The sequence below is a fragment of the Myotis myotis genome, unplaced genomic scaffold (genome assembly GCF_014108235.1).
Source record: "Myotis myotis isolate mMyoMyo1 unplaced genomic scaffold, mMyoMyo1.p scaffold_m19_p_33, whole genome shotgun sequence".
Taxonomy (NCBI): domain Eukaryota; kingdom Metazoa; phylum Chordata; class Mammalia; order Chiroptera; family Vespertilionidae; genus Myotis; species Myotis myotis.
In genome coordinates, this window is record NW_023416339.1 from 2,345,384 (window position 1) to 2,366,123 (window position 20,740).

Consider the following 20,740-nt stretch of genomic DNA (forward strand, 5'->3'; position numbering starts at 1 on the left):
ACTTACAGAGCAGTTTATAGCTTTAAAGGAAGTTAATTCATCTGAAAAATGTAGGGAAAGCAATAAAGCTTAGAGAAGAAGTTCATGAAATAGAAAACAATGAATAGATCAACGAAGGCAAGTGCTGGGTTTGCTTTTAACATAATTGATAAATTCATCCCAATAACCCTTTTTTTTTTTCCAACAGCATTGCATCTTCCTGGGCCCCTGTTCTTGGAGCTTTTCCCCAGGCTTCTCCTGACTTTTCTCCCTTCCCTTTCACAGACGACATTCAGAGTGAGTCCCCAGCTCCATGTGGGACAGAGGAACCCGCCCGCACCTGCCCCAATGGGACCAGATGCCAGCCCTACTGGGAAGGGCCCAACAACGGGATCACTCAGTTCGACAACATCCTGTTTGCAGTGCTGACTGTTTTCCAGTGCATCACCATGGAAGGGTGGACTGACCTCCTCTACAACGTGAGTGATGAGGGCTGGAGGGAGGTGGCCCCCCCGGGACCAGCCAACTCCTGAGGCTGCAGTGGGGGGACCCTGAGCCAAGGAGGCAGCCCAGGGACAACTCAACATGTTTGCAGAAGAGCAAGACTTTGAGGATGGGCGGGGGCGGGGGCGGGGAGCGGGGATTGGTCATCCTCAGAGCTCTTAAGTAGGGAAGGCCCCTCGGGACGTGGGAATCCAGAGGGCACACGGATGTTGAATACTTTTTCACTGTGCAGGTGTTTCAATATAATTTTAGATGTTTTAATACAGGCACTTCACCTTGCTTTATTGCACTTTGTCCATTGTGCTTCGCAGATATATTTTTTTCTTTCTTTTCTTTTTATTCTTTCTTGCTTTCTTTTTTTTTATTTTTTACTATTTGAAGGTTTATGGCAACTTGCTTTGAGCAAATCTGTTGGTTTAACTTGTAAATAAGTCATTTCTTTAAACTCTCACTAAAGTCTGGAACAGAAAAGAGAGAAGATTGGGAGCAGAAGAGCCCACCTCAGGTTTGGGGTTTCGTTTTCAGTTTTCCTGAGGTCTCAGTGACATCTGACGCTAGCGTGTGAGGTGTGCAGCATAATGACTGGACTTACATCTTTTGTAAACTGATGACCACAGTAAGTTTGGTTAACACCCATCACCTCATATAGTTACCCAGAAAATGGTTGTTTTTCCTGCGATGAGTACTGTTAGGATCCGCTCTCTTAGCAACTTCCCGGTGTCCCAGACAGGAGTGATGACTGGAGTCACCGCATCTAGAGTTGTACATTACATCTTGTCTGGAGGTTTGTATCTTGGACCAGCTTCACCCAGCTCCCTCTCTCCTGCCTCTTGGTAACCACAAATCTGATCTCTTTGTCTAAGAGTTTGGTTTCTTTTGACTCCAGTGTAGGTGAGATCATACAGGATTAGTCTTTCTCTGGTTTATTTCACTCAGTGTAAAGCCCGCAAGCTTCATCCACATTGTTCCAACTTGCAGGATTTCCTTTTCTTATGGCTGAATAGTATTCCACGGCGTGTGTGTGTGTGTGTGTGTGTGTGTGTGTGTGTGTGTGTGTGTGTGTGACATTTTTTTTTCCCATCTATTCATTGGCGGGTACTTAGGTTGCCTCCATGTCTTGACTATTTTGAATAATGCTGCAATGAACATGGGGGTGTAGATATCTCTTCAATGTAGTGTTTTCATTTCCTTTGAATAAATATCCAGAACTGTAATTACTGGATCATATGGTAGTTCTATTTTTAATTTTTGAGGAACTACTGTTTTCCATAGTTGCTGAATCAACTTACAGCCCAGCCCCACCAACAGTGCACGAGGGTTCCTTTTCTCCACGTCCTCGCCATCACTTGTCTCGTGTTTTTGACGATGGTCATTGTGAAAGGCACGGGGTGGTGACAAGCGTCGCGGTTCTGTCCAGAACGCTGCTTCCCTTCATAGTGGAAGAAAATGCCCATCTCCTATGGAAATTTGGAAAGTGAAGGATTAACTTTGTTCTCTTCACATTCACAGGCTCCTTGAATTCTATCCTCAGGAGTCCCCAGGGTTCCCCCCACCACCACCAACAACAACAGTTGAGACTAAGGGACTCTCACAGGTGACTTCTTCAGTCCCTGGGCCTAGAAACCCTCAGAGGAGGGGACAGTTTAGGTGACAGGTGGGTCCTCGCAGTGGGATTAGTGCCTTTATAAGAAGAGACACCAAGCCCCAGCCGGTTTGGCTCAGTGGATAGAGCATCGGCCTGCGGACTGAAGGGTCCTGGGTTTGATTCCGGTCAAAGCCTCATGCCCAGGCTGTGGGCTCAATCCTCAGTTGGGGACGTGCAGGAAGCAGCCTATCAGTGATTCTCTCTCATCATTGATGTTTCTATCTCTTTCTCCATCTCCCTTCCTCTCTGAAGTCAATAAAAATATTTTTAAAAAAAAATAGAAGAGACACCGAGAACGTAGTGTGTGTGTCCATCTCTCTGTCCCTGTCTCTCTCTCCTCCTCCTCCTCCTCCTTCACCTTCTCCTCTTTCTCACCTCTCTGTGATTTCCTGTGTTTCTCTCACTATTTATTTCTCCATTAATGTTAATTAAGAAGGCAACAAAATGGTGTTGTAGTTGGTGATTATAAACACACTAGAGGCCCAGTGCATGAAATTCATGCACTTGGGGGGTGGTCCCTCAGCCTGGCCTGCACCCTCTCACAGTCCTTGAGCCCTCAGGGGATGTCTGACTGACAGCTTAGGCCCGCTCCCCGCGTGAACCAGGCTTCTGGCTGAGCGGTGCTCCCCCTGTGGGAGCGCACTGACCTCCAGGGGGCAGCTCCTGCGTTGAGTGTCTGCCCCCTGATGACCAGTGCACATCATAGCGACCAGTCATTGTGCCGTTCAGTCAATTTGCATATTAGCCTTTTACTATATAGGATGCCCCTTGACAAATGATTGCTAATGGTTGAAGTTGATCTTGCCCTAAGCCCTTTTTCATTTGTAGCTGTTCATTTTGGCCAATAGCAAAGCATCAGATTTGGGGGGACTGTAGATGACATTTTCATTCAACAAGCCTTCATTGAGTGCATCCTGTGTGCGGGCACTCCTCCAGGCACCCAGTATATGCAGAGAACAGAGGAGGCAGAATCCCTGTTTGAGGGAAGTTGACATTTTAGTGGGGGAAGCAGGCAGTCAATAAGATAATTAAGAGATACATATTTTTATATATTTGTTTTTATTTAAAAAGGGCAGATAATACCTTAAATAGTTCAGGCTCCGTGGGCCATGCAATCTCTGTTGCAACTACTCAACCTTCTGTCTAAGCATAATATCAGCCACAGAGAAAATACATCATGAATGGGCTTGGGTGTGTGACAACAAAAATCTTAATTTACAAAACAGGTGGCTGTAGTTTGCCAACTCCTGTGTCAGAAAATGATTAAAGTTCAGGAGAAAAATAAAACAGTAGAGGGGTTGTGGATCGTCAAGGTGCGAGGTTGCAGTTCTAACAAGACCTGAAGGAGATGAGGAGGAGCTATGCATGTACATAAGAGTAGAGAGACTGAGGCCAACAGAACCGCCAGTGCAAAGGTCCTGAGGCAGGAGTGAGCTTGGCATTTGTAAGGAGCCCCAAAACGGCCCATGTGGCTGGAAGGGAGTGAGTGAGGGCAAGAGGGAGCTGGTGAGTCCAAAGATGGTGACAGGTATCGCACAGGCAGAGACACTATAATGTATCGTTCAAACCGGGACAGTTTTGAAAATAAATGGGGAAAGGAGGACTCAAATATATTTAACAGTCATTACATGACCTATAACGGGTATAAACCGTGACATGCAGCCTTCCTCGTGGCCACTGTGGGCCTTTATCTCTTTCCCCATCAAATCCACCCCATTTTTATTCCATGTGCTGTGGTATTGGGTGTTCTCCTGAGCTGAGTTTTTGGTGTTCTTTTTACATCCTTTATATTTTTCCTGAATGAACCATGCTTTAAAAAAATCAGAGGGAAATAAACCATAAAACAGAAGGCACTTAAGGATTTTACTGGGACTCGGCCATTAATTTGTTTGACGAGTATTTATCGAGCGCTTGCTAAGCACCAGGCGCCACGCTAGGCACTGGCAGTGCTGGAATGAATCAGTACCTCCCCTCTCCTTTAAGGCTCTCATGGGCCAATTGTTATAAACATAAAGTACTATGTAAGCACAGCCAAGGGGTGAGATAGGAAAAAAGTCATTTATAGGCCAGAATAACAGGTCTAGCCCCAGCCGTGCCATCCACACTCCTTGTGAACCAGGCAAATACACTGCCTCTCTCAGCCTCCGTTTCCCCATCCACTAAGTGTGGCAGTCGTAGGAATCAAGGGGTGTTTTGTCAGCTCAAAGGGTTCTATGAAAGCGACCGTGGCTGTCCCACCTGCCTCTCAATTCCCGGGAATACAGCCTGATCGTTGGAAGGAGAGATAAATACATTTCCCAGTCATTAGTATTATTTAAACAATCCACCCTCAGGCACCTAAGGTTGACGTGCATTCCCCATGCAACCAACAGTGAGCAACTACTGTGTGCCACGTCCTGTTCTGGGCACTGGGGAGCTGGTGTTTTAGGGAGCAAAGAATCTGTAAAAAAGTAAATGCATAAATCGACGACTGATTCAGTGTGGGAAACATGCTGGAAAGAGAATGAGATGCTTGGTTGTGCTGAATAGAGGGGAAAACCTTTTGCCTGGGAAGTCTGGGAAGGTTTCTCTGAGTGGGGTTCCTTGGAGTTTAAGGTTGAGTGATGAGGAGGAATCAACCAAGCCAAGATATAGGGAAAATTGGGCTCCAGGCAGAGGCTCAGTGAACAGAAATAACTAGCTCATTGTAACCATATATATATTTTTTTTTTTTTAATTGATTTCACAGAGGAAGCGGGCGGGGGGGGAGAGAAACATCAATGATGAGATAGAATCATTGATCGGCTGCCTCCTGCACGTCCCACACTGGGGATCGAGCCAGCAACCAGGGCACATTTCCTGACTGGGAATCGAGCCGTGACCTCCTGATTCGTAGGTCAATGCTCAACCACTGAGCCATGCTGGCCAGACTGTAATCTTGAACTTTACCTTTTTGGGTACCAATTTCTCCATCAGATGTACAGGAGATGTCTTTTTTCCCCCACCAGCCATTTGAGATCCATATAAGGGTCAGTGAGAAAGTGATATTGGAGAAATACCTGAAGCAAACTAAGGAGATGCCAGGGTGTATAAGTCAGGGAAGCTAGATTATGCTGCAGAAACAAACATCCCCCAGAGTTGCCAGTGAAGGAGAAGGGGGCTCTGCTTACCGTGGCCACTTGGGACCCCCCTAATGATTGGAGCAGCCACCACATAGGACATTTCCACTTGCTGCCCTAAAAGCAAAGCGAGTCCCAGAGGGTCCCACACGGGCAGGTCAGTGTTCTGGTCCAGAAGTGATACAGGTATTTCCACTCACTCCTCATTGGCCACCACTTACCATGTGGCCCTCAGCTGTCCACAGGAAGACCAGGAAGGACCATCCAGCCACATCCGCGGAAATGTGTGGTGACGGTACTAATGGGAAAAGGCGTTCCAGGCAATGGCCCTCTTTCAAGCTTTTGGAATAAAGACAAGACGGTCTTGAGAGCACATCCTTCTCGATACTATGAATGGTTTTGACAAGTGAGCAGGTTTCCCAGCCTTTTCCTCCTCACGGCACCCAGACTCACGCACAGCCCACCCTGAGCTGCCCCAGTAGAGGAGACACAGGACGGGCAGCTGTATCCCCCACATTCTCGGCTGTCACAGAACGGCCGTTTGGGAAATGTATTTCCCACTTTGCTCCTGAGCAAACCCAGGGAAAGCCCACCTCCCACATTAAAAACCCTGCCAACTTCTTCCTCAGTGATTGCACCCAGAGCATGGACGTGAATCATTAGAGCTGGAATTGGAAGAGAACGAGTGTCTCTAAAATCAGGCAGCAGAACCCCAGCCCCCCCGGGAGAGAAAAGCAGATGGTGGAGGAGGAGGGACCATGTCTTGGGATTGAGGATTTGCGCTGTGTAGGGGGCTTCGACTCACCTCTCGTTCGGCTATTCATCAGGCATTTATTGAACACTGCCTGCCTGCCTGGCATTAGGGAATGCAGCAGGGACAAAAGTCCCTGGCCCTTGTGAACTGATGTTCCCACTGGGGAAACGGAAGCATGCAGGAGAAATAAATAAGGAGATGCACTAAAGGGGGGGAGGGAGGAGGGGAGATAGAGCAGGAGATGGGATTAGACATGAAGGGTGCAAGTATAAAGGGCCATCAGGGAAGGCCTCCCTGAGAAGGGGACATTTAAGCAGAGACCTGAAGGAAGTGAGGGAGGCGTCAGGCAGGAATCTGGGGGAAGGACACTCTTACACCGTGTTTTACCCTCCCATCGGCAGCACAGGAGGGTCCCAGGTCTGCCCTAGACCCACCTGACAGTAAAAGACCGATGACGCTTTACATTACTGATCATGCTGTTCTCTGATGATTGATCAGCAATGCTTTCAAGAAAAAATCTTAGTCAAAGATCTTAATTACTGTGAACAGTCATGTAAATGGAGCCACTTGAAAGTGGAACCAGAGCTAACATGCCAGGGGAACTGCCTTGCCGGTCTTATACCTCAGATCTTGGAATGTTAAAACCAGGCAAGCCCTAACCGGTTTGGCTCAGCGGATAAAGCGTCGGCCTGCGGACTCCAGGGTCCCAGGTTAGATTCCGATCAAGGGCATGTACCTTGGTTGCGGGCATATCCCCAGTAGGGAGTGTGCAGGAGGCAGCTGATCGATGTTTCTCTCTCACTGATGTTTCTAATCCTCTATCCCTCTCCCTTCCTCTCTGTAAAAAATCAATAAAATATATTTTCTTAAAAAAATTTAAAAAAAATAAAACCAGGCAAAATGAACTTTGGGCTGGGCCTAAGCAACCTTGTTTTCCCAAATAACTGTTTGCCAAGGTGACGAGAACACAGATACTGGGCTGATGTCTTCAAGGAAACTTCATGGCACCTCTTTTCCTACATAAGACAAAGTATCATCCCCCGAAATTTGTGGTAACTTACTACATGGCAAACCAGTGAACACTTCTATCCCTCAAGATTTAGGGACTTACAATGAAAAAGGAGCATTTGTAGCTGAGCCCCTTGTGATTTTAATGTCCCTGATATTTTTGGCAGCTAGAATTCAGTAATGAAATTCTTAGTTAGAACATAGGTACAGGCTTTAACTAAATGTTTCAGTTGTTCCGGTTGTCACATAGCTTATAGTCAAAGATTAAGAGCGCATGTTAGTCCCTAGCTGGTTTGGCTCAGTGGCTAGAGTGTCCATTCTGGTCAAGGGCACGTACTAGGGCCTTGTGCAGGAGGCAACCAATCGATGTGTTTTTCTCACATAGATATTTCTCTGTGTCTTCCCCTCTCTCTTCCATTCTTTCAAAAATCAATGGAAAAATATCCTTGTGTGAGGATTAACAAAAGATTAAAAATAAAAAAAAGAAAGCATGGCCGAAACCGGTTTGGCTCGGTGGATAGAGCGTCGGCCTGCGGACTAAAGGGTCCCAGGTTCGATTCCGGTCAAGGGCATGTACCTGGGTTGCGGGCACATCCCCAGTGGGGGATGTGCAGGAGGCAGCTGATCGATGTTTCTCTCTCATTGATGTTTCTAACACTCTATCTCTCTCCCTTTCTCCCTATAAAAAATCAATAAAATATATTTTTAAAAAAAGAAAAGAAAAGAAAAAAAGAAAGCATGTTAGCCAAAACCGGTTTGGCTCAGTGGATAGAGCGTCGGCCTGCGGACTGAAAGGTCCCAGGTTCGATTCTGGTCAAGGGCATGTACCTGGGTTGCGGGCACATCCCCAGTGGGGGATGTGCAGGAGGCGGCTGATCGATGTTTCTCTCTCATCGATATTTCTGACTCTCTATCTCTCTCCTTTCCTCTCTGTAAAAAATCAATAAAATATATTAAAAAAAAAAAAAAAAAGAAAGAAAGCATGTTAGTCATGTTCTGAGAGCTGCCTGCAACAAGGGTTCCAGGAGAAATGCATAAAAGTACACTTTGCCTGAGAAAATAGGAAACTATAACTAGTTAAGCACAAAACAATGAGAGCTTAAACCAGTGGTTCTCAACCTTCTGGCCCTTTAATACAGTTCCTCATATTGTGACCCAACCACAAAATAATTTTCGTTGCTACTTCGTAACTCTAATGTTGCTACTGTTATGAAGCGTCATGTAAATACCTGATATGCAGGATGGTCTTAGGCGACCCCTGTGAAAGGGTCATTTGACCGCCAAAGGGGCCGCGACCCACGGGTGGAGAACCGCTGGGCAGTGGCCATAGCCACATGTCTAGTCTGTGCTTTAAAGACAACGTCATGGTGCACAATCCTGAGATACTTTGCGGAACCTCAGTTCTTCGATGGAGCACCCCTTGTTCTCACAGTATAATTCTGTGTTTCTGATGCACTGATTTTTGTCAAGCAGGAGATAACTCCAGGGCCACAGGAGAATTTATAAGTTTGTTTTGCAGAAGGAGTTAATGCCTTTAAGAAAGTTGCAACCAGCTGCTGACGCTTAGGAGTCTGATACACAAAAGCCTTATCAATGACTAGAGAAACAGATTCTCTCTCAGCTCCCTGGAACTCCCCCTCGCCTTCTCCCCAGCTGCATGAACACTGCCTACTTTTGCTTTGGGGGGGGGGGTGAATTTGAGAGATCTTGCTCTCCTGTCCTCTCGCTTTGGCTAAATAGAATAAACTTTTCTCTATTGCCAAGCGCCAGTATTTATGTTTTGGCCTCCTAGCACATCAGGCACATGAACCTGAATTTTGGGAAGTGATTTGGTAACAACATGGCAATGTCAGTCTTTCAATTTTTTTTTTAATTTGAATAAATTTAATATACATCGAGTTAGTTACAGGGGAATGTGCTGTTGGGCTGGCAGAGTGACTATGTTCAGGTGCATCTCTGCATAAGCACAAATTCCCCAATTAACAATCCCCCAGACTGAACCCATGACAGATGGGGGACCCTATAGAAATGTTGCCTCTTCTATAAGCTTGCTCCCTTTACACAGCAGCTCTTTAAAATAGGATTCCATATATAAAGTGCCTGTTGACACTTCTGCAGAAAGACAGTCACTCCAAAAGAGAGGGAGCGGGCATTCTCTCCCCGTGAAAAGTTCTTCCCTGGTGTATCAGTGGTTCTCACTCTCAGCCCTGGCAGCACATCAGAATACTTAAGGAGATTAGAGAGAGAGGGAGATGCATGGAAGCCACAAAACAGAAATGACCAGTGTCCACCAGGAGCGGAATGGATACACAGGTTGCAGCACATCCATGCATTGACATAGTAACAAGCTACTGCTACACACTTCAAGGCATTGTGCTGAGTGAAAGAAGCCAGCACTGGCATATGTACAGTATGATGTCATTCAGATGAAACTCTAGAGCAGTGATGGCAAACCTTTTTGAGCTCAGCGTGTCAGCATTTTGAAAAACCCTAACTTAACTCTGGTGCCGTGTCACAGATAGAAATTTTTTGATATTTGCAACCATAGTAAAACAAAGACTTATGTTTTTTATATTTATTTTATATATTTAAATGCCATTTAACAAAGAAAAATCAAACAAAAAAATGAGTTCTCGTGTCACCTCTGACACGCGTGTTGTAGGTTCGCCATCACTGCTCTAGAGGGAGCAAAACTAATCTATACAGAGAGAAAGCAGATTACTCGGTGTCTAAGTGTGGAGGTGAAGACTCATCGCAGAGGGGCTTGAGGGATGCTTTGTGGTGTGGATTTGTGGCTACATGTAAATGTGTCATAACGCACTGGAGTGTACACTTAAAATGGGTGCCTTTTGCCTGGCTGGTGTAGCTCAATGGTTGAGCGTTGACCCAGAAACCAAGAGGCTGCTGTTCAATTCCTAGTCAGGGCACACGCCCAGGTTGCGGGCTTAATCCTCTGTGGGGGGTGTGGAGGAGGCAGCCAATTGATGATGTTGCTCTTTCTTCGATGTTTCTATCTCTCTGTCCCCCTCCCTTCCTCTCTCTCTAAAAAAAATCAATTAAAAAATGTTTTAAAAAACAATCCATGGGAATGAGTACTTAATAAAAAACTTAAAAGTGTCTAAAAAATAAATAAAATGGGTGCCTTTTACTGTATATAAATTATACCTCAATAAAATTGATTTTTTTGAAATATAGATATTCAGAGACCAGTTATCAAATTCTCTGGGCAGGCACCTGGCCATCTGTATTACTTGGACATTCTCCAGGTGGTAATTATTTGTAGCCAGGAACGTGAACTGCTTAGTCTTTCTCATGTTAGCCTTTCTGCTGGGCAACAGCAGCACTGAATGTGCTTTTCAAGATGAGCTTTTAAAGCCACGTGTGGGAGCCCCACATTCTGCAAATGCCCCAGAGCTGGTTACCCATCAGCTCCCCCTCCTCTGGCTGCTGCAGCTGAGGCTTCCTCAGCTCAGAGGTTAAGTCCACGGGCTCTGGGGCCTGGTCGCCTGGTTCAAATCCCTCATCCACTGTCTAGCTCTGTGACCTTGGGCTGGCAGTTTTGTCTTTCCGAGCTTCAGTTTCCTCACTTGTAAAATGGGCATGATGATAAGATAGAGGTATCATGAAGATTAAATGATTAAATGAGCTAATGTAAGTAATGTGCTTGGAAGACTCCCTACTACCCAGCAAGGACTCTGTAAATGCTGGGTCTCTCTCTCGCTCTCCTTGTTTTTCCTGCCTCGCTCTCACTTTCTTCTTGCCACAGTGTTCTCTTCTACATATCAGAGGAGAATGTTCTATCTGTGGACTTCTCCCACGTTGAAAGTTGAGCTGGGTGCTTCCAGGAATGTTTCTGTAGCTGACAGTGAGGAAGCAGGAAATAGAGGAGAGAAACACTCGAGGAAAAGGCTCACCGCCCTGCTGTCCGGCTTGGTGATGTAAACTGGCCGTCAGACCCCGCCATCGCGCACCTCCACTAAGGGGAGAGGGACTGTGTCAGGGGAGAAGGAAGGAACCAGGGGTTCATTTCGACAGGCTTTGTCTTTCCCTTCGCCTGGAGTCTTCTGGGTGTGGTGCTGGTTTGTAGGTCCTATGAGTTCTACATGGTTAGGAGGGGACTTGGTCCTTCCAGTGGTACCTCTGGGTTCCCCCGAATGGTCCGTCCTGTGCTCCATTTACCTCTCTGGGCTTCCAGAGCTCCAGAACTCCACGGGTTAAAGACATTTGGGAAATACAGCCCCAGGAGAACCAGGAGTCCCCCCACCCCAACCTGTCCAGTCAGACCTGAGTCCAACTCGGTGTTCACCTGCCTTCCCTCCTCACCTCCCACAGAGCAACGATGCCTCAGGGAACACTTGGAACTGGTTGTACTTCATCCCCCTCATCATCATTGGCTCCTTTTTTATGCTGAACCTCGTGCTGGGTGTGCTGTCGGGGTAAGTCTTTGCTGCTCCCCCATCCTGCTCTCCTTGTCATCTTCTTCCCAGGGAGGGGCCATCAAAGCTTTGCTTTCATTCCTTCCAGGCAGGGACCACTCTTCCCTTGCTTTGGGTTAGCCAGACAGTGATTCGCAAGCCATGCATAGGTGTGTGGGTTGTGCAGAGCTAGGGGAACCCCGTGAAGGGACTCCTGGGGGGCTGAAATCCAGCCCAGACTTGACTCACCACATTGTGTCCCCGGCATTGAGCTACCTCTTCCAGGGAAAGGGGAGCTTCTTCCAATGCAGACCTCTCATTCGGAAGGTTTGCCCAAATGTTTCAGACCTACAACACAAGAAAATTCTATAGAATTTTACTTTCTATAATTTACCTTTAAAAAAAAAACACAATAGGTTGGGTTTCCCCTTCCTCTGTTTTCCAAATATAAAATTGTAGCCTATAGTCAAACATGCATTTTTATGATACATACTAGAGGCCCGGTGTATGGATTCAGTCTGGCCTGGCCTGTGCCATCTCACAATCCGGGACCCCTCGGGGGATGTTGGAGAGCTGGTTTCCAACATCCAGGCCAGGCTGAGGGACCCCACCAGTGCATGATCGGGGCCAGAGAGGGACCACAGGAGGGACCGCGGGAGGACTCCAGAGCGTGTCCGGCCCATCTCACCCAGTCCCGATCAGCTGGATCCCCCTGGTGGTCAGTGTGCATCATAGCGACTGGTCGAACAGTCAAATGAAGGATCGGACACTTAGCATCTTAGGCTTTTATTATATAGGATTGTTCCATATCCCCAGGATTGAATTCTTTGGTTTAATCATAAATGAGTTTCAGTTTTCTTACCAACAAGAAGTCTGGGACTGGTTTGGTGGCTCCTTGGTGCCATCAGGGACTTCAGTTCCTTCTAGATTTCTACTCTGACATCCTTACCGGAGTCTTTCAGTTTCATTCACAAGATGGTCATCCTACTTCCAAACAGGAAGAGGAAAGAGGAAACAGGATGGGGTGGGGCCTTACCTGGGAAGTGAGGCTGCTGGTGAAATCATCAGCTCGTTGTCTCATGAACATACTCCGAAGCCAAGACTATGGAGAAGGAGGGTAGAGTATGCAGCCAGCAGTGGTTGGCATAGCTGATTTATGGTTTGCTTTTTCCTCCGGCTCCGTGCAGTTGCTTGGAAGCCGGCAGATACCCATTCCTAGAATATTCCGAGTTTTCTCCCGGAAGACCCAACTCCACTTGTTAAAATCCTCTGCCCTCCAGAAACTTACACTCCCTAAAATTTCTGAAACAGCCAACTCTGGCTCTGTGTGTGTGTGTGTGTGTGTGTGTGTGTGTGCGCGTTTTGTGCTCCTGCAGGGAGTTTGCCAAAGAAAGGGAGCGGGTGGAAAACCGGCGGGCTTTTCTGAAGCTGAGGCGGCAGCAGCAGATCGAACGAGAGCTCAACGGGTACATGGAGTGGATCTCGAAAGCAGGTGAGGCCCTTTCATCTTGGGGCCCAGGCACCGACATCCCGGGCCAGGGGGCACTCTGCCATGCATGCAATTTGGAGATGGATGAGGGAAGGGTCGTGATGGGAGGAGAAAGAGGGCTAGACTGGTAGTTCCAATTTTTAGCAACAAGAATCCAGAATAAGATAGTAAAACTTCTGGGATAAAGCCAGGATAGGACTTCGCGTGTGGTAGCAAGCTCTCAAACCAGACTTTGGTTTGCATCCCAGCTCTCCCACCTCCTAGCAACGCACCCTGCTTCCCCAGACCTCCGTTTCCTTGGCTGTTGAACAAAGATGGTGATGGTACCTAGCTCATCGGGCTGTTGGGGGATTCAATGAGGTAATCCAAGCCAAGTCACCTAGGAAGAGCAGCGCCTGGCACACAGTGAGCACGTTTATTTGCTCAGCCATTCAAAAAACACTTAAGCGGCACCCACTGTGTGCCAGGCGCTATTCTAGGCACTAAAGATGCTGCAGTGAACAACACAGACCCAATCCTGCCCCCAGGGCTCTTACGTTCTAGGGAAAGAGACAGAAAATAAACCAAGACACGTAATGTGGGGTGCTACCAAATGCTAGGAAGAAAAGTAAAGCCGGGCAGGAGGCAGAAAACGGTCAGAGGAGGCAAGTGATCAGAGAGGGTCTCCCCGAGGAGGTGACATCGGAGCAGAGACCTGAAGGGAATGAAGAAGGAAGCATGTGGCCGTCTAAAGAGGGGGTTCCAGGCAGAGGGAACAGCAAGTGCAACGGCCCTGGGTGAGGAGCAGAGTGGAGTCAGAGCAAGGAAGCCAGTGTGGCTGGAGCCAAGCAAAAGGGGAGAGTGGGAGGAGAGGAAGACAGGGAGGTTACCGCCTGGATCAGGCAAAGCCTTAGGAGCTGTGGGAGGCTGTTGGTTTTTGTCTGGAGGGAGGTGGGGATGATTGGGCGATTGCTACTTTCGCTGAAGTGAGGCTGGGAGTCAGAAATAACTGAGAGCACATTCCCGGCTGATGGCGCTGTCGCCATCGGCCAGGGGAAGTGGTCGGGCAGACCCTTCTCCTCTCTGTCCGAGGGGCCCCATCCCCGAAGAGTCCTCCGGACACTGGAGCTTAACTGTGTGCTCTTCCTCCCCAGAAGAGGTGATCCTCGCCGAGGATGAAACTGACGGGGAGCAGAGGCATCCCTTTGATGGTAACTCTTGTGAACCTGGCTCGGGGTGGGTCTCAGGGGAGATGGGGGGACAGGCCACGTGGTCCTAGGGGCCTCCAGGGGATGGATGTTCAGGGTCCGGGTGATGCCAAGAACGAACATGAGATTGGGTGAGGGTCAGGGTCAGGGTCAGGAAGATACAGGGAATGGCAGAGATCTGCTTCCTTGGGGATTTCAGGACCACGGCAGAGTCCGCACCTTCTGGCCTCCCCTTTCTGCCTTAGCCATGTGCCCAGCCTCTTCTGCTTTGTGCCTCCTTTTTTCTCATCTACACAATGGGCATGACCATAATAACACCTACTGCACTGGGTGGTTGATAAGGGTCACATCGATTCTTCCAACTAGAAGACCTGGAGCAGTGCCCGGCTAGGGGTCAGCACCCTTTGTGTTTGCTAAATTAAAAAAAATTAATGATAATTTCACCAAGAATCCAGCTTACTGTAAGTTAAGGACAGTTGTCTCCTGCGTTAGAAGTTCAGCAGATGGAACAAGTTTTTATTGGAAATACCAGGAGTAAGAAGGAAGCAAAGGAGCTGGGATTCCATCCCATAAGTTACAAACTGGATTTTACTATTTGGGGGGAAGGGAGGCGATTACCCATGGGGTTGACTAAGTCACTTTATTAGAAATTAATGCCTCAACTCATTGTCCCCTGGAGAGCTCTGGGGCAGTGAAGACTAAATACTGAGGGAGGGCAGGGCGTCCACAGTCCCAACCTGCCTGGCAGGTATTATAAAGTCAAGGGGTAGACTGTCTTCATAGGAGTCCCTGTATATCCCAGAGCCCCTAGAGGGGATCCCGTGGCTGAGATCCCAGACTTAGACTGAACAAGACTTGATTTCTCACCTTTACCCTTGAGTACCCATGCGACCTCCCTGAGTCTCAGTCTGCACATCTGTAAAATGGGCATCCTGTTACTTCCCACCGAACTGGACTGCCACGAGGGTGAGCTCCAGTGCCACCTAGAATGTCCCTGGCAGAGAGCCTGGCCGCGAGGAAACACTCGGTGGATGTCGTTGCTGTCGCAAAAAGGGTCACGTCTTTTTCTCTTGCCATGTTTCCATTGTTGGAGCTCTGCGGAGAGCCACCATAAAGAAGAGCAAGACAGACCTGCTCAACCCCGAGGAGGCGGAGGATCAGCTCGCCGACATCGCCTCTGTGGGTGAGTCCCTCCTGTTTATCGCTGATCGCCCGGGAGGTGGGAGCTGAAGGCTTGGGCACCAGGTTGCTCGGGGTTTGGGTCCTTCGTACCTGTGTGTCCTGGGCAGATATGATGATGGGAGTAACAGCAGTGCCTGCCTTCTAATATTGTTGGGAGGATTAGACTAAATGATCCACAGTAAGCATTTAGAACAGCACCAGGCAAAAAAATAAGCTCCCAATAATGTTGCCTGACATTATTCATTCATTTTCATGATATTATTATTCATTCATTATTCGTTATGATAATATTATTCGTTACTACTCATTAAGTGGCTGCTCTTATTAGGTGCCCAGTTGTGAACAAGACAGACCACACCCCTCCCACGTGGAGCTTGCCATTTAGTGCAAGAAATAGATATTAAACAATCATTATACAAATAAACCTGTCATGATCATAGCACTGCAGAGATGCCCTGGGCTTGGCCTGCCGTGGGAGAGTAGGTGTGATCAGGGGAGCCTTCTTGGAGGAGGTGGCATTGAATTGAGAATTGAAGACTGGATAGGGCTTCACCATGACAGTGAAAGCAGAGAGAAGCATGCAGAAGGCTGCGCTTAGACCGTTGTCCTTGGTTATCTCAAAGGGCAGAGTTTGGAATGGGAGGGGACACCTACCCTTTTCCTGCTTACCCCTCTTAATCGAGACTCTGTTGCTTTTGACCTTCGCCAAGGAGAATATGTTAGTTTTTGAAATGGGTTTTTAAAATTCCAAGGATGAACAAGATGGGGGGAGAGCACTGAGGCAGCAAAGCTAACACAAGACGCAAAAGGAAGAAAGCATCGAGGCTGATGGGGGAACTGTAGCTGGAACAGAGGGGAAGAAAGGATGGGAGAAGGAAGGAGTGAAGAAGGAAAGGAATTTATTATACACACGTGTCTAATCCACTGGCACCGACTATTTTATACTCTGCTTTTTTCACTCAGCCCTGGTTTATCCCCGTACTGTTGAGTTTTGACGGAATTTCCGTGGCGGCCTCATGCTCCATGAGGGTGGTTGCACCAGAGTTGCTGAGCCATGGCTCTATTGTATGGTATTTGGGCGGTTTCCAGTGTTTGCCCTTACGAGGAGCACTGCTGTGAATATTTATGTACAATTACTCCCCCCACCCTTTGGGCGTGTTTCCTTGGGGATAATTACAGGATCAAAGATATTAACAGCCTTTCAACTCATTATTCACAGAGCGCTTCTGAGTTTCAAAAACACACTGAACCCATTTATAAACCTGCCGAGCACCCCATTCACGGATTCCCCACCCAGCCCTTGCGTATTCCCCATTTCATTTCCTTCCCCGGTGAAGTCAGTTTATAATGATACCTTCAAGCTTGTTTTCATCTGCATTTGTAATCTCTCGCCACAACACCCTTCCCCTTAATGGTGAACTAGTTCTCTTCACTCGTGGATACATCTGTCTCTCCTTCCAGCGAGTTCCAGGACTGGAGCTCCATCGGTGCTCATTGCATTTGACTGGTTATGTCTGTCCTCTGTGTTTTCCCAATTAGGTTGCCTCCATTTTTTTTAAATATGATTTTTTTTTTTTAAAAAAAAAGGTAATCTTTTTTGTTCATACCACATTTATTAAATGCCAAGCACTGGGAAAAAAATGGAGTCCCCCAGTCAGGATCTCCTCTATGAACCAGATTAGCTACCTGGGCTTAAGTAACAGGGAGATGTTGTTTTTCATCAGTCATTTGAAAAAAGATGAAAAATGGTACTAGCTGATGTCAGCAAGGATGTGAGGAGGTGGACATTGTCTTATGCCATTGGCAGGAGTATAATTTGCAGTGTACGGTTTGGCATTATTTAAATAATTTGGAATTATTTAATTCTAGATGTTTATGTCCTTTGACCTAGCATTTCCACTTCAAAGCATATCTTCATGTATGCAAAAGATCTGTGGACAGGACTGGCTGGTGTGGCTCAGTGGTTGAGCACCGACCTATGAACCAGGAGGTCACGGTTCAATTCCCAGTCAGGCCATATACCCATGTCGTGGGCTTGATCCCCAGCAGGAGGCAGCCGATCAATGATTCTCTCTCATCATTGATGTTTCCATCTCTCACTCCCTCTCCCTTCCTCTCTGAAATCAATAAAAATATGTTTAAAAATTAAAAAATGTTTAAAAAATATCTATGCACAGTTTTTTCTCAGCAAAATTGTTTCTGGTGTTCAAAAAGTAAAAACCAGAAGCAGCACATGAGCCCAAAAATGGGAAGATAGTTAATGATATAATGTTTACATGCAGTGGAATACAGTACAGCCAAGAAAAAGAATGCAGTTGCTGCTGGCATGGAAAGATTTTGAAATACATTTATTAGTGTAAAAAGCAGGTTACACAACATTATGTAAAATGTATGTTCCCATTTTAAAGACAATAGTAAGGAGTGTATTCATCTAAGAAACGCCCAAAGTCGTAGAGAATTTTTATGAGTTTAGCTGAGACAAATTGATGACATTGCCAGGAAGCAAGACCTCCAATGCTCTGAAGAATGGCAGCTTACAGCTTCTTTTATATATTTGAGATTAAGGAGGGAAAGTAAGGAAGATTACATGAAGGTGAGAGAAAGCAAGGCGGGGCCCAGCCAGTGACGCTCAGTGTTTGAGTGTCGACCCATGAACCAGGAGATCACGGTTCGATTCCCAGTCAGGGCACCTGCCCAAGTCGTGGGCTCGATCCCCAGTGTGGGGTGTACAGGAGGCAGCTGATCAGTGATTCTCTCTTATCATTGATGTTTCTCACTCTCTCTCTCTCCCTCTCCCTTCCTCTCTCTGAAATCAATTTTAAGAAAACTTAAAAAAAAAAAAATTTAAAAAAAAAGAAAAGAAATCAAGGCAGGCATTGGATTATAGGATAGTTAACAAGGTCATGTGCTCCTTTGAGGGTGGTTGTGCTTCTGAGGGGTCTGAGAAAGATGTATTTCAAAGGTCTGTTAACCTAGAGCAGCGGTTCTCAACCTGTGGGTCGTGACCCCTTTGGGGATCGAACGACCCTTTCACAGGGTCGCCTAAGACCATCGGAAAACACATAAATAATTACATATTGTTTTTGTGATTAATCACTATGCTTTAATTATGTTCAATTTGTAACAATGAAGTTGGGGGTCACCACAACATGAGGAACTGTATTAAAGGGTCGCGGCATTAGGAAGGTTGAGAACCACTGACCTAGAGGCACAGGAACAAGGGGCAGGACTTGCTTAAGGCAGATAAACCTTTACCTAAAGCTAAAGGCCTGGGGTATGATCTCTCCAGGTAGGAGTTTATGGTCAGACCACCCTTTCTCATCCACAAGAGGAAGGTGTTAAAACTGGAGGACTAGGCGGGACTTTCATCATTTATGTGATACTTTTCTGGAATGTACGAATTAGTGACATGCATTGCTTTTGAAATCAGAAGAGTAATTAGGTAAGCTTCAAGTTACGTAAAAGCAATGAAGACTACTTATAAGGGATCTCATGGCTAAACAGGACAGGGAGGAATTTGGTGGAAAAGCAAAGAAAGTTTCATGAAGGAGGCATTTCTAAACTGGGCTTTATGTGGAGCCGGAGAGTTCATTCGTTCTCTAGGGCCGCCATCATACACTAGCACGGGCTGGGCGGTTTAAACAGCAGATACTTACTGCCTCACAGTGTTGGAGGCTGGAGGGTTGAGACGAAGGCATCAGCAGGATTGGTTTCTTCTGAGGCCGCTCTCCTGGGCTTGAAGACGGTCCTTTTCTCCCTGTGTCTTCGCATCATCTTCCCTGTATGTGTGTGTGTCCTAATCTCCTCTTCTTATAAGAGCACCAGTCATACTGGATTAGGGCCCAGCCTAATGACTTCATTTTAATATAATTACCTCTTGACCGGCCTTGTCTCCAAGTACAGTCCCATGGTGAGGTCCTGAGGGTTAGGACTTCCACGTGTGGATTTGGTGGGAGGACACAGTTCAGCTCGTAGAAGAGGGCGATGCAGGAAACCTTGGGAGATACTCACAGAGGGCTTGTCTGTGGGAGCCCCTGCTCTTGAATGTGTGGCTGACATTAGGAAAACTCGCTGCTTGGAGAACCCAGAGTCCAGGCTGGCATTTGATTAACGTGCGCTAAAGGGACGGCGAGACACCGAAGTAGGAGCTGTCAGACTGAATGAGACCTGACGGTGTCCTGCGGCACCTATTAAGAAAGCAGGGGACGCTCAGCTTTCTGAACAGATTCAAAACGCAGGCCAGTGACTTGGTCTCCTGGGACCAAGCTTTCGACCAGCAAACCCACCAAAATCCAGTTTCTTTGCCTGGTAGCTCACACACCATTCTAGCCAGTGGTCTCCTACACCACCCGGAAAGAGACCTCGTGAATTCCAGGCTTCTGACAAAGAGATCTCTACACCTTTATTTATTTCTGTAAAAAATAAAATGATAATAATAATAGCGGTTCTAACGAAATGTCCGATGCCCTGGCTGGTTTGGTTCAGTGGTTGGAGCGTTGGCCTGCAGATGGAAGGGTCTCAGGTTCGATTCCCAGACAAGGGCACGTACCTCATTTGTGGGTTTGACCCCCAGCCCTGTCAGGGTATGTGCAGGAGGCAGCCAGTAGATGTCTCTCTCTCTCTCTCTCTCTCTCTCTCTCTCTCTCTCTTTCTCTCTCTCTCTCTCTCTCTCTCCCCCCCTCTCTCTATCCCCCCAGGCCTCATTTATAGTTGATGAACTTGTAGAATTTGAGCCATCTGTAGGAAAAGTTGAGCCATGAAGGGAAGCTGCCATCACAGCACCATCTCTTTAGAAAAAGCCAACTTCAATGATATAAGGTCCACGTGGGCTGAGTTCGTTTCTTGGGGCTGCCAGCACAAAGCACCATGAACCAGGCAGCTTACAACAACAGCAATTTATTCCCCCAGGTTCTGGAGGCCGGAGTTCAAACTGAAACCCAGGTGTTGTTGGGCTGTGCTGGCTCTGAAGGCGCCCGGGGGGAATCTGGCCCGTGCTTTTCCCTTAGCTTCTCGGGTTGTCAGCACTTGGCAACCTTTGGTTTGTCCGTGCAGCACTCCAGTCTCGGCCTCTCTTGCCACGTGGTCTCCTCCTGTGAGTCCCTGTGTCTCTTCTCCTCTTATGAGGACACTGGTCCTTGGCTTTAGGGCCCACGCTAATCGAGTCTGACCTCACCTTAACATGACGGCATCTGCAAAACCCTACTTCCAACCAGATAAGGTTACCTTCACAGGTGCCAGGGGTGAGGGATGCAGCACCTCTCGTTGAGGGACAGTTCAACCCATGACTTGGGCAGCACTGTTTCAACTGAGAATTTTCAGGGCATCGAAATGGCCAAAAATCCCCAGATCAAGCCTTGATGGCGACATGCTGCTGTCCTCGCCACGGAACTTTCCAGGCCGGTACTGGCCTGCCTGGCTCTTGACTTGTCTGAACGGAGATGTGTTTCATAATAACATACGAGATGTTGGAAAACTTAAC

The 20,740-nt window shown here is 47.3% G+C and overlaps 1 protein-coding gene across 4 annotated transcripts in view; it reads left to right on the forward strand.

Moving 5' to 3' along the window:
- The window catches only part of CACNA1A (calcium voltage-gated channel subunit alpha1 A), a 285,647-nt gene that overhangs the window by 171,967 nt on the left and 92,940 nt on the right, over positions 1-20,740 (forward strand). For all 4 annotated transcript variants that reach the window (XM_036302813.1, XM_036302811.1, XM_036302810.1 and 1 more), the window contains 5 exons: positions 265-458; positions 11,321-11,424; positions 12,780-12,895; positions 14,026-14,082; positions 15,170-15,262. In XM_036302813.1, the coding sequence (XP_036158706.1) occupies positions 265-458; positions 11,321-11,424; positions 12,780-12,895; positions 14,026-14,082; positions 15,170-15,262 (564 nt within the window). The remainder of the gene's footprint in view (positions 1-264; positions 459-11,320; positions 11,425-12,779; positions 12,896-14,025; positions 14,083-15,169; positions 15,263-20,740) is intronic.